The sequence below is a fragment of the Aptenodytes patagonicus genome, chromosome 5, assembly GCF_965638725.1.
Source record: "Aptenodytes patagonicus chromosome 5, bAptPat1.pri.cur, whole genome shotgun sequence".
Taxonomy (NCBI): domain Eukaryota; kingdom Metazoa; phylum Chordata; class Aves; order Sphenisciformes; family Spheniscidae; genus Aptenodytes; species Aptenodytes patagonicus.
Genome location: NC_134953.1, coordinates 63064140 through 63078710, shown reverse-complemented (window position 1 = coordinate 63078710; position 14571 = coordinate 63064140). Strand labels below are relative to the sequence as shown.

Sequence of the window (14571 nt, the reverse complement as noted above, 5' to 3'; positions counted from 1 at the left end):
CTTTGGCCACAACAACCCCATGCAGCGCTACAGGCTTGGGGAAGAGTGGCTGGAAAGCTGCCTGTCGGAAAAGGACCTGGGGGTGTTGGTCGACAGCCGGCTGAACATGAGCCGGCAGTGTGCCCAGGCGGCCAAGAAGGCCAATGGCATCCTGGCCTGTATCAGAAATAGTGTGGCCAGTAGGAGTAGGGAAGTGATTGTGCCCCTGTACTCGGCACTGGTGAGGCCGCACCTCGAATACTGTGTTCAGTTTTGGGCCCCTCATTACAAGAAGGACGTTGAGGTGCTGGAGCGTGTCCAGAGAAGGGCAACGAGGCTGGTGAGGGGTCTGGAGAACAAGTCTTATGAGGAGCGGCTGAGGGAACTGGGACTGTTCAGCCTGGAGAAAAGGAGGCTGAGGGGAGACCTCATCGCTCTCTACAACTACCTGAAAGGAGGTTGTAGCGAGGTGGGTGTTGGTCTTTTCTCCGAAGTAACAAGCGATAGGACGAGAGGAAATGGCCTCAAGTTGCGGCAGGGGAGGTTTAGATTGGATGTAAGGAAAAATTTCTTTACTGAAAGAGTGGTGAAACATTGGAACAGGCTGCCCAGGGAAGTGGTGGAGTCCCCATCCCTGGAGGTTTTTAAAAGACGTGTAGATGAGGCGCTTAGGGACATGGTTTAGTGGGCATGGTGGTGTTGGGTTGACGGTTGGACTCGATGATCTTAGAAGTTTTTTCCAACCTTAATGATTCTATGATTCTATGATTCTAAGTCAAGGGGGAAAGAGCAGTTGGTATTCCAGTCTCAGTATAATTTTCAATACTTCTAAAATTTCATTTCTTTTACAGTTTTTCTTCCTTTTTTTAAGCAATGAGCTATAATATTCTGAATACCTGAAGTCACACAGAAGTCTTTGGAGCTGTTATGAATGACTACTCCTGCAAGTGCAAACCACTTCAGGACTGTGCACCTTGGGCCTCTTCACGCATTGACCATCTTAGCTTGTAAATATATGTAATCAATCAATATTTTAAATGACTTGGCCTTTAACCTTAACATCTGTTGCCAAAACAGTACTCTGAGCATCTGTGACTAGCAGCGTTTTTTTTCCCCCAGCTTGATGCTAACTAAGACCAGAAAAACAATAATAAAACATGCCCAGAGAAAATGCTTGAGTGGAATTACCTAAATGGAGACACTTCCTTTGCAGGGAGAGTGATACGAGCTCTTGGGCACAGCTAGAGTTGAATGAGTGCAGCCATGAAGCACCTTAGTTATGAGGAGGGAAAAAGGAGGAAGATCTAAGCAAACAACGGGTTCCTCTGACTGCAAAACATTCTTTTGCTCACTCTCTTACCCAGTCCTAAGCGCAAACCTGCTTTGAAGTCAGAGACAACGGATGGGAGCTTTTTAAATATTTCATTTTTTCTGTGATTGGCTTTCATCCCTGACATATTTAAAATGTGCTTTAACTCGGAGAAAGACAAAACTGAAACTCTCCAGGAATCCAAGTGATCCCTAAAGCCCAGAGCTCTCCACATTAATAATGTGGTTTCTTTGGAAAAAAAAAAGGGGGGAAAAAAACCCAAACTCAAAACAAAAACCCAAACCATGAACATTTTCATATTTTCAAGTGGAATCGAGAGGACATCATATACTGTATTTATCCATATATATCCTATATAGAGTATTATAGCTGATTTCTCCAGAAATATTACCTCTGTTTATTTGAAAGAGCAAATGTGCAATCATTGCAGACTATAGGTGGCAGCAGGAATGTCCTTATGCTTTAAGTCTGTAAGGATCAGCACTTTAGCTTATATGCCCTAAATAATGATAGAGGAACAGTTTTGCCTATGGAATTGTACTACACATAGTATGATACAACTTCTGTTTCACTGTAAAACAGTCTCAAATCTTGATTTATTTTCCCTGGCACTTTTTCATGTGATGGGGTCTCATATGGGATGACCCAATGGAAGTATCAGGGAAGATTTACTAGGGTTTTTACAACTTCCTGGTGATGGATTGATATAATCAGCAAAGAAATCATATCAGAGAAAGCCAGTATTATTGATAGATAAAATCCTTAATTTCGCAAGAGATTCTCAGAAATGACACTGAGAGGTTAGGGATGGTCTGTTTATCTGTAAGCTAATAACTTTTTTCCTGTTTTATTGTTGTCACTTGAAATCTGAGGCTATTTCTGAGGTTCTTAAGTGCAGCCTGTTCTGAGGGAAATGTCACTGGTCTTTCCTGTCCTGCCTGGAAGTGAGAGGCCAAGCCATGCTTCAGCTACGCCAGACTGTCAAGGGTGGAGAGCAGAGACCAGTGTGCTGCCCTCACGGATCTTAAGAATGCAGATGACAAAGGCAGAGAATGGAAATAATCCCCCCAAGTCCCTCCAGCTTTCTGCCACTTTTCAAGGAGCCACATATAAACCATGAGTGCAGACTCCCAGGGGAACAGTGTTAGAATGATGGGTTATTTCCCTTTCTACTCCATTCTGTTCACCAGTTACATTCCAACATTTTAGTGCAACTTGAACTCGAAAGGAGAAGAGATGTCAAGCAGGATGCATTTTTTATTTTTAAGATTTGGAGTGAGCAAAAATGCAGGAGATTCTTGCCTAAGTAATTTTTAGTAATTTATTACTTTGCTCTTACAAAGCAAACTATATTAATAAAGTGCATCAGCTCTTCCCTTGGTGCAGGGGAACTAGCACCAGGCATTTTTGTTTTCTAATCCCAGTTTACCACTGGATTTCTCTAAGCCTCAACAGAAGCAAGCTAGGGTTTGTCTGGAAAGCTCGTACTCAGTTACTAAATCAATTTAAAACATATTTAGTAATACCAAGTCAAGCCTCTCCTCCACAGTGGAATTGAAAGAGATAAAGTGCATCTTAAATCAAGATAGATTAATTTAGCTCTAAGCTAAATCATTTTATGAATAATTTTGGATTTTAATTGAACTGAACATTTTCTAATATTGACCAAGTTTGAAAGTAAAGTCTTCAAAAATGGTATCCCTGCCTTTTTGTTTCTCACCTTGGCTCTGCTCTGCAATCTGAAGACTTCGTCCTATGAAGAAAGGCTGAGAGAGTTGGGTTGTTCAGCCTGGAGAAGAGAAGGCTCCGGGGAGACCTTATTGCAGCCTTTCAGTACTTAAAGGGGGCTTGTAAGAAAGATGGGGACAAACTTTTTAGCAGGGCCTGTAGCGACAGGACACGGGGGAATGGTTTTAAACTAAAAGAGGGTAGATTCAGACTAGATATAAGGAAGAAATTTTTTATGCTGAGGGTGGTGAAACACTGGCACAGGTTGCCCACAGAGGTGGTGGATACCCCGTCCCTGGAAACATTCCAGGTCAGGTTGGACGGGGCTCTGAGCAACCTGATCTAGTTGAAGATGTCCCTGCCGATGGCAGGGGGGTTGGACTAGATGACCTTTAAAGGTCCCTTCCAACCCAAACTGTTCTATGTTTCTATGATCCAAACTGTCCTCCACTCCTAGGCATAGCGTACGGTATGCCAGACTCCACATTCCTGCCCCAAAATTAGGAATAGTCTGTCCAAAACTGGGTTTAGTATGCATTATTATTTAAACAATTATAGAATGAAAAAGTGATTAAATTCTGTTACACCTTTTTTCTGGAGATTCTCTCCAGACCATACAAAGTGCTAGATATAAAATGTTGCCATATATCCATCCCATTTCTAATATGCAGCTGCCATTAAAAAATGAATAAGATATTGGGATGCATCTGGAACGTGACAGAGAATGACACAAGAAAACGCGACAATGACGGCTTATAAATCAAGCGAATGGCATAGTCTGGCATTTTGTGCGTAGTGTTGGTTATCCTATCCCAAAATGGGTATTACAGAGTTAGAGAAGTTTCAAAGGCAGTAACATGAATGGTTCTCCAAAAGTAGGTTCCACCAAAGCAGATCAAGTAAGAGTCTATGTGCATATTCTTCTCATCTAACATCATCTGAAAGTTGCACATGCAAAATTAATCAAGGAAAGTATTTTTTTCAAAAAAGTGTGGGCTTTGCAACTCACTGATACATGATGTTGCTGAAGCCAAGAATAAAATAAATATGAAAATTAGAAAAAGGGCTACATAGTTACATGGACAGAAAGAGATTTGAGAGTGAAAACAGCTAAGTGAAAAGTTCCCTTCTCTAATCTCTAGAATCAGTGGAGGGATATGGGTGCCTTCACAGGGTGAGGCAGATTACAATTAAACTGATGGCCTTTGAGAGCTCCTCTTTCTCTCTGCTGGCTAAACAAAGAACCTGAGATTGCTACATCCCTGATTCAGGACCCTCTGCTGAGGTTCAAAAGTTGTGAATCTAGATCTTATTTTCAGCAGAAGGGAATGGAAGCATCTTTTTCTCTTCCTATAAAATGTATAGAACAGTCTAAAGACCCTGAAAGGGGCCAGCTCTTGATCAAACCACAAGAAAGACAGACAAGACAGACAAGAAGGAATGAAAGAAAGATTAAACACTAGAAAAGATAATTAAAACAACATGTTTGACATTTCAAATTCAAGCTTTTGCTCCATTCATACATCACCATATTATTTGTTATAATCACACAGTGCATGATAGTACACATCCTCATCAACTTTTCTGCAGCTCCTGAAGAGCTGGAAAACCTTATTGCTGCATGCCTTTGTCTTTGCTAGAGCACCAATTGGCTTTAGCAAAGCCCATGCATCTGCATTCTGCTGAAGCCAAGGCAAACGTTTTAAAAGAGAACAAATGGATAGAAGTTGACTTTCAGCAGGGCTGCTACCCCCTTCATGTGAAATTAATAGGAGCTATTTGGCTGACTAACTCTGAAAAAAAAAAGTCAGGCCTTAGCAAACAACTCACAAAATTATTTCACTTTATTTGTTGGTTTGTTTTTTTTTTCATCTTCCATAGTGGCAAATCAGACCCATAAGCTTTTCTGTTTTAAATCCTGTATTACATGACATATTTAGCACCATACTTATTAGAAGTATTCTTACCTGTAATTAAATCATGATGACCTACAGATCTACCACATTTCCCATCCAAAATGTGTTGTGAAGATGTGTGGAGTTGTTGTATAGCTAAGCATTCACTTAGTACATCTTGTTCGATATCAGTACATGAATTTAGCTACAAGAGGAGGATAAAACAAACATTTTATTTCAAAGTAAACCAAATGACTTCTAATTAAATTCATATGTCTCTTTGCTTAAAGATTATGTATAGAAGGAAGGAACAAAATGTCATTCTTACGAACTTGGTGTAATTAAGGATGTATCTATAACTTGGTATTTTTAATTAGAGATAATTTTGGTTTTCTTAAGCACACATGTTAAGTGTGCTAATCTTAAATCAACAACAGTTTGCTTCAGAAAATAATGTACCCTGTGTTTCTTCAAACCTTCCTGAGTAATTTAACTGCATATTTTCAGGCTTTCTGTAGTTTCTTGGGTTCTGTGGCAAAAGGATTGCATCACCTTGTAGCTGTGACACTTGGAAAGACATTTGATAGAGAAAGAAAAGCATTTGTGCTTATCAGATTAGAACTGGTGGAATAATATGCTGTCAGTAATGTGTAAGAGGTATCACCGATATGTCAGCTGTTCTCCATGTAAATTAAAGCTTTGGCAAAAGAGTCTGAAGCAAACTCTGGAAAACCACAATGTCGATCATATTAAAAACAGCAGGAGAGGAGAATTAAGAAAGAAAAGCATTTCTAATTCTCTTTCAAACATGCTGATGTTGCCAAGCTTTTGTCATAATATAGGGCTCACATTACACAAACAGCCATCATATTCTATAGCCATTAATAAATAGTTATTGTCTTTACGTTTACAGTTTTGCATACCGATCTCCCCTGGGTTTGGTTATTCTAAACAAAAGGTCCAGGCAAACCTATATAGAATTCTGTTATACAGCCATTTGTTGGTTCAAGATAAACATCTAACGTTTGAATCACAAAGTGCATCTGCAGCCAATTAAACTACTACTAAATTAACAGCTAACTTTCTCCTATTTTGTTCTTGTAAAGCCTTTCAGAACAACCAAATATTACCACTGCAGTCACCTTCTAGGCTATGAACTAAATATTCAGGATTCCTTTGATGTAAGTCTAAACTCAGGCATTTTATTTTACATCAGAGATGGCACATTTTGGTAGCATATCTCAACCAAGACATGTGGGCAAAGCAGCCTCTTAATTTTTCTTTCTTGGCTAAGTCATTTCCACTCAGAACTCCTGGGAAGCTGATACCAACAGACAACTGCCTTTGCCGAGTTATAACCAAAAATAAGCAAGTGAGTATAAACAGTCTTTTCCCCTTTTTTTCAAAATAGACTGTCACCGTTTCAATAACACAGATTTACTTAGTTGTGAAAGGGGTTTTTTTCCTATAATATGTTTAAGTGAAATATTTGGTGGGGTTTATTATTTCTTTATGAGTCAGATTTGCTTTGGTCCCTTTTAAGAGAGCCTGATCAAAATGCACTTTAAATCTGCTGCTTTTTCAGATGCCTTTTAAGTTCAAGGAAAAAAGACAGAGGATCAAGTATTCATAAAGTTATCATGTTTAAATGAGACAGGAAATCTGAAGATGATTTCAAACCACTGGAGGAGTGCAGATTTAGATTGGTCTACCAAATAAGGTGTGGGAGGCAAGGAACTAACATTATTTTAAGATAGACTTGATAAGACTATGGGAGGATATGTATATGCATGCAGGAAAATTCCTCAAGCTAGGAGATTAAGAGAGATGAAACCCTGGCTATTTGATGTCTTGGTACATCCAAGCAGCTTGAGTTTGCAATTTGTGTGTACTGCATTTGTCCTGTATTGATTCTATGCTTAAGGCCTCCCGCTGCTTATGCAGGAAGTACTTTGTGCCCCTTAATGCAAAGTTTGGATTTAGGTTTTTTTCCCACCTTCCTCCATAGAACTGGAATAGGCCTCAGCAGGTGACAGGGTATAACAGTGGGGACTGTTCCTTTGTCCAGGTGTAAAGGATGTTAACGCATTCAGCCCAGTACACAGAGCTGAACAAATGATACCCATGTTTGGTATTAGGAAATAATTCCCTCCTTCCTCCCCCAAGAAATATGTCAGCAACCACAGGAAGGAAAGATGGGGGAGGGTTCTCTCCTTTGGAACAGGGAACATGGTTGCTTTCCACAACCAGCTGAGAATTTCATATAACAAAATCTTGCTGTTGCAAAGATCTTGCTATTGCAAAAGACTTTGGTACCACAGTCAACCTCTTTCTGTGGCCAATTACTGCTATGGCTTTCTGACTCTTACTCTCATTAAGACCTAAAGGTTGCTCTAGGGAAGCACTGGGAATTTTGCGACCTGTGGTGTGGGAGATGTGTGCACAGCACACCCTGTGGAACCTTCTAGAGAGCTGTAGTAAAACCACATGGCCTGATAATACAAAATTGGGCTTGAAAACTAGGTGGTCCTTTCCAGTTCTGCCAGGCTAAATCAGAGTTCTGACAGGACCTGATATATGCAGAGACAACAACTTGATTCTGTAGACATCTGGATGGGTGCTAGGTATGAACAGTGTTACTCCCAGGCACAAAGCTCCACATGTAATGAGTCTTTCTTGACTGACTATTCGAAATAGTGTGCACAACTCTGGACACTGATGTTCTAGAAACTGTTACTCAGACGGCATGCACCTGACACAGGGAAGGGTTACAGGAAGAATTGGGGGACAGACAACTGTCCTAGGAAAGGGAACCATAAGTTCAGATTGGTGAATCTAACCAAGTGAAAACTGTAGGGGATATAATTCATGCTGAGAAGTAGCAGGGGGAAGGGGTGTAAGACAGGGGGCATGGCTGACACAAGCACAAATCAGTATGAACTCATCACAGTTGTATTCAAGCAGGAAAATTAGGCCTTTTTGACATCCATCTCACTCCTCTGTGGCTCATCCAAAATTCTGCAACTAAGATCACCTGGGTTCTACTATTGTCTCTTCTTTCTACATGTTCCTCTCTTTGCTCTCCAGTACTTCTAGTTCTTACCTTTGACATTTTTCCAAACTAGCTGCTCCCTAGCTCTATCTTGCCAGGCTGTCATTTCTGCTCTGTCCTCCATCCTTTAAACATGCCTTGCTGTCTCATCCGTGATGCTCTGGGTAGTGGTGAAGCAGCTGAGGGAAGACGTCACTGCTGCTTATTGAACTAATTGTAATTGCTTGCTAAGGCTTGCATTCCCTTCCACTCCTGGGCCTGAAGTATGCTCACAGTCTGTTCTGTCACAGACCAGCTCTGTGGGGTCCCAATCATCTTTTTACAAACTGTGTGTACAAATGTGTAATAAACAAGTCTCTGACTCTGGGCTGGTGCCCGTAAGCATCCCCATTTAATAATGAGTTCAGGGTTTAGCCCACAGAAACCAAAATACTTATTTGAATCTAATAGTAGTGAAAACATAACTAGCAGTCTGGGTTTGGAATGATTTATAAATACATTTAAAATACAGATGTGGTGGGAAAAGTGGAGGGTTTTCATTCTCATCTATTACAAGTGCTCTTTTCCTGACATTTCCATAGTATCCTGGCTTAGTTTCATTTGTGTTTTAGATGATCTGCCAACATGTATTTATTAGCTGATTGCAGGGACTCAATGCAGGGACATTTTATGTGAATGACAGCAGAATTTGGGCTTGTGTATGAAAGATGAACAGGAAAGAAAAGCTTGGAGAGAAAGTGTGGTGCAAACTGAAATTACAGGGTAGTAGCTTTGAAAGTGTAAAACTATGAAGTGGACTGGTTAACAATAGTGATTAAAAACCAACAGAAAATTAGCTCAACTTGAGTTTTCTTCTAGCAATATTGCAGAAGAACTCTGATTTGAAAATATATAAACTAAAGATAAATTAAAAATAACTATATCAAGGAGATCTGGAGATGTGTCACTTTTTGTGTAGTGGGTCTTACCTTCTTACGCACCTGTTGTTCTTTGGCTGAATGAGCTTTCACATGTTTGCGCAGAGAGCTGGGGTCGGTGTAGCGCTTAGAGCAGCCAGGAATCTGACAGGCATAGGGTTTCTGTAAATGTGAGAAAAGGGAAAAGATTTCATATTCCTCTGCATCTCTACAATCAGCATACAGAGCACTGAAGGATGGCCCTTTCTGTGAAACACAGTGTTAAGCCTGAGCTGTTTGCTCTGTTTGCTGTTTCCAGATTTGCTCTGTCTCCTCTATGTACACAAGCCAGACATGATGCAAACAGAAGAACTGCATTGATCGCTCTGATTTTGCATGCCATGCAAGCACTGAGAGCACTTGACACATCTATATTCTGTCATGTTGGATATTGGTTACTGGGCTGAATTAAATGCTAATGAGATGTAACTGAATGGGTTTTGAGAGCATCTTTTTTTCTAGCCTTTACAGTAGACAAAATGATCACGAGATCAACCAGTATAATTATAAATATAGAAGCTCTGGTTTTGAGTTCTGATTTACATAGTTTTTACAACTGTTCCACATGCAGCAGAGCAAAACTTGTGGCATAGCACACATTTGGTTTCCTTCATACCTTGTTCCTGTTTTGAATAGCAACAGCAATATCTTTCTTTTTATAACTCCTAACCAAACAACGTGCATTGAACATTAACATCTGAGCAAGTCAATACAGAAAGAAAAATCCACTATTGTTGATTTTGTCGGGAGGACCTTTCCAGCTGATTTTGGCATGCAGCAGAGCTTGCCACTTCTATGTGGCACAGTATGAGCACTCTTTCCTGGGAAAACCATCTGGGTCTGGGCAGGCAGTTCCAGTATACTCTTCTCATAGGAAAATAAAAAAAAAAGGATGCTCCAATTTAACCGCTGATTCTGGAGTCCCAATGACTGAAAGCCTCAACAAGTTCTTTTAGTTATGCCTACTCCCAACAAATGAAACACTATCTCTGTGTTACAGTACAACCTCCAAATGAATGTGCAATTACCAAGTTGAACAAAGGGACTCTGGCACTTGTTATTAAGTAACCACTGACTTAAGTGATAGCAAAATAGTGCTGCATGTCAAAGCTCACAAAGTTTTAAAGTTGAGCGGAACATTCCTTTTTGCTCTGTTTTCTTGCCTCATCTGTCAACATTACCTTAGCCTTCTCACTTGGACTCGTAAGTCCTTTTGGTGTCTTCCCAAAGGCAGAAAACTGGTTTGTCATGACCTCAGTGTCACATTCTTTAATTCCCTTGCACAAAAGGGAAAAAAACCCACCGGTTTTGGGAGAAGTGACTGTGAGGTCCTTTAAACAAGTTGCTCTGCTCCTGGAGGAGTGATGACATGCCCTTTTTACCACAAGGACAGATACATTCCCTTTGTTCTGCTTCTACCTAGGAGAAGGATCTACTTCCAGATGATTTAGTAGAGACTTGATCAAACTAGCATACACCAGTAAGTCTCTGAAATGATTTACAGATTCTCCTTTTGGAGAAGATAAATGATGGAGTGACCTACATTGAGAAGCTTTAAAACTAATTCCAAATGCACTCAATAAGGAATAAGGAGTCTATATAAACCCCTTTTCTTTGTAAGTACCTCCAGAGGATAAGTATTGCTGCTCTGTCCAGCCAGCAGGAAATTTCTGAAGGAATAATAGAATCATTCACCAATTCATGACCTTACAGGCTAACACAGCACCTACCCAGAAAGTTACAGGGCAAAGCACATTTATTGAGAGTGTCTGGAACACAGAGAACTGACACCTGAGGAAAAACTATGGAAAATTTACCAAATCCCTTAGCAGAAAAACTAGCAGAGTATTTTTCAAATCATTGATGTAATTCAAATTAGTGATAGAATCAGTCAACTTAGTGATAGGGAAACTAGATGAAAATCTGACTACCTTTAAAAAGGTTCATGGCTATTTGCTTTGACATTCCAGGCAGTTATTTTGCCTACTGAGCTAATGCAACGTGCAGTCTTGACAGTAGCACCATCCTGTAGCTCTGTTATTTTTCACATTCCCATAAGCACACAATACACTAAGCTAAACCATCGGACTGCAATTAAACCAGGTAAGTGGAAGTTAGTTACTGTGTTGTAGGACTACAGAAACAGTTTTAAAGAACCTGCAACAGAATAGCATGGAGAATGTTTTTGGACATTTAATAAAGTTAGTAGAAAATTATTACTGTACCTTTTTCCTGATTTATGAGCATTTCAGATAATAAAGACAGAGATAAAGAGAGAAGAAAAGAAAATAGAAAGTTAAGAGATTTGTCTTCAATAATGCACAGATCAACAGATATAAGAATTTTTGCTTATTTTGGTAACCATTGAATTTTCTTTCAAAACTAATAAATGGCATTCCATTTATGACTTTGGCTAATAAAAATATATATCTATTAGATTCAAGCCATTACGTTTGAAAACTGTGCACCCAATTTAGTATATCCACTTTCAAAAGAGACGCATTTTAGAACTAATTACAAATTCAAATATCTCAGGTTGACTTTCAAATAAATAAAACATTGTTATTGTAAGTGTGCTTTGGTTTGGAAAATGTGACTGACTCGCTTCTCTTACTTGTTTGTTTTTGCAAGGCATAATGTACATTAGACATTCCTTAATGCTGCACTGTCTGAAATGTGTAACTGCTTAAAAAGTAAATATCAATTAAACTCAAAAGTTCTGCCCCATAAACACTTGGCCAAACATTAAACCATATATTCACTTCTTTGAAAAAGACAAAGGAAGAACTCTGCCTGTTATTCTTTACAAGCTTTATGCTGAGGACTTAACTGGTCTACAAAGTTGTCTACTTACTTTCTTTCTCCATAATATGGTGATTTAATTTTATTGGAGCCTAAGACACTAGACAGGCTCCCATCTTCTCTGCAAGACAAGTGAGAAGACTTGTAGAGTTGAGCCAGAATCTACCAACTGTACATAAGAAAAGAATTTGTTTCTTACAGTTAATTCTGATGGTGGGTACTTGAAAAATTTCATATAGTTATGACAGACATATTTTTACCTTTACAAAATTACATCCAAAACCAATGCATTTACCTTCCACTGAGATGTCTGAACTGCTTTTGCATTCATTCAGAACAGAGTTTGTTGAAGCAACACAGGATAGGAAGCAAGACAATGACACACGTTTAGTCCAGCAGCAATGACTCAGGTTTCACTCATACTATACCTTATTCTACTGCTGCCTCCTCTTACTGGAACAAAAACAATGGGAGAGGTTGCTGAGTAACTTATTCCTGAGTAACCTATTCTTGAGTAACTTATTCCTCAGCATGAGTAAGACAGCTGAATTTGCCTTTCTGTGATCAAGACTTTTTCATTTCTCAAAGCACATACGATTCAAAACAAAAGTACAGTTGCCTATAGCTGAGTTTTCTGAGACACTCCTCGTGAAAAGGAAAAGTCACCCTCCAGTTGCAGAACAGATTGTGTACAAGGACCATTGGAAAACTCAGTGCAACTCCCAGTATGAAATCATGCTTACGGTATCCAGGTGTGTTCGCTGATGCTTTGCCCGGTCACTGGAGTTGCTGAAAGCTTTCTGGCAGCCAGGATGCTGACACAGGTATGGCTTCTCCCCAGTATGACTCCGGAGGTGAATCTTAAGGTTCTCAAGCCTAGAAAATGCCTTGTTGCACCCTTCAAACTGAAAAATGTCATAAAAAATCGTTGTAAAGTACTATTAAATAAACCATGTGCAGCCACAATGAGAACAGTGTAAGATCCAAGTTGGACATGCAATAAATCAACCAACATTCAAACATCTGTTGAAATTTATGGATGAAACACAACGTTTTGTGCTGTTCATTTAATCTGTCACTGAAGACATGGTGTATAGCTCAATAATAATACAAGGGTTATAAATATCTCACACGTTCTGTCTGAAGTACTGAATGCTTAAAGACATAGTGTCAGAACAGAAAATTTAAAGAAAGAACAAGTGTTCTGATGAGTTCTCTTAGATGTTAATTGGCACAGGAACCACTGTCGGCGATAACAATGAGCTGCTACAGAGAGCAAGAGAAGCTATTTGTGGCGGGTAAGAACCTGGTTTCAGATGTCTGAAATACTATACACTGGAGCAGATGAGCACGGACTATTACAAGAAGACCTGATCCATTTGAAGATCAATCCAAAGGAACTCTGCTGTTATTCTGCACCCTTTTCTTTACTAGCCATATCATTCAGATCTGTTCTCAACATTTATACAACCAGTAACTTGAGCAATTCTGACTTCTGAAGCACCCATTTCATTAGAGAACTCAGTAATAAAACGCTGCATAGCATTCATAACAAAAGTCACTGTTTCAAATTAAATCTGAATAAATAACTAAAATTTCCAGCTACTAGGCCAAGGGAAGGGTGTTTTGCATTGCTCACTGGTAAGTTTCAGTGTTACAGACAACACGTGACTGCAGTGGAGGTGCTGTCTCTAAGATGGGCTTTGGGAACCAACTCAGGTGAGCACAAATACATGCATACGCACATTCATGCATCAGCAAACCCATAAAATGCACTCTTACGCATGTGCACAAATACTTCTATGCATGCATACTCACGTGTGGTGGTGTGCATATACTTTGCCCACTGCATTGCAGCTTCATGGCACTGCAGATCTCCTAGTGTCTCTATACAGTTAAAACCCTGGCTCCTCTATGATTCAGGATGTCCAAGAATGTATTTGAGAAACACAACCCAATTCACCTTCATATCAACACTAACAACAATTTTGAAAGAAGGCAGGTGTGTCTTAAAACCACTATGTCTGGAAGCCAGATTTTTTTGTATGATTCTTGCTCATAAAGAGTGAAATCCTGACCCCCACAAAATTAGCGAGTGCTTTGTCACTTCCTTCTGCTGAGTCAGGCTTTTGTTCAGCAGCTTTCCATTCACTACCTGTGGTTCCTCAGATGGCACCACAGAAATTAGTCTTGCCAATCCCTGTCACATTCTATTTGTTATGCACACACCTCGTACATACATTGGTGAGTGCAATCTTCTGACTCAGCTGTTGCATCCAGCATTGCAGGCAGAGGGATGGGAAGGCAGAGCAGATGCAGATGGAGCCTAGAAGATGCTGTAAACTGGAGGCACCTGATCTCCTGGTGCCTGACGAAGACAATTTTAACTACTGATGGACAAAGGTCCTTCACATCCCACTCAGACCAATGTTTTTTAAGCATCTCAACACAGTAAACAAAGTGATCTGGATTCTCAAGCTAGCACTTCATTTTGCAGGCTGTGTTCTGTCTTTGGATGCAGATCAGCTCTGCACACTACAAATTAAGCACACCAATGCACTCGCAACACACAGGAACCCACACAGAGGGTTTCCTGGCAGACTGCAAATTTCTGTCTTTCCATGACGCTCATACATGAAAGAATCACTATCGCTTTTACTGCCCTAAATATTTCACTCCCTGGGCAGATATTTAACGGCATATTTGGGTCTGTGTGTGCAGACAACTATCTGATATGTATATATTTCCACCTTTCCCCATCACAACTATAATGATAGATCCACAGAGTCACCTGGAGACATGCAGTCTACAGCTTCAGAAGTTTGGGTT

General features: G+C 39.9%; 1 protein-coding gene across 2 annotated transcripts in view; it reads right to left on the bottom strand.

The window, feature by feature from the left end:
• GLIS1 (GLIS family zinc finger 1) overlaps window positions 1-14571 on the bottom strand; it is a 211923-nt gene that overhangs the window by 32933 nt on the left and 164419 nt on the right. For both annotated transcript variants that reach the window (XM_076340174.1, XM_076340175.1), the window contains exons 5-7: window positions 12486-12647; window positions 8953-9063; window positions 5005-5137 (exon numbers count right to left, since the gene is read on the bottom strand). In XM_076340174.1, coding sequence (XP_076196289.1) covers window positions 5005-5137; window positions 8953-9063; window positions 12486-12647 — 406 coding nt within the window. The remainder of the gene's footprint in view (window positions 1-5004; window positions 5138-8952; window positions 9064-12485; window positions 12648-14571) is intronic.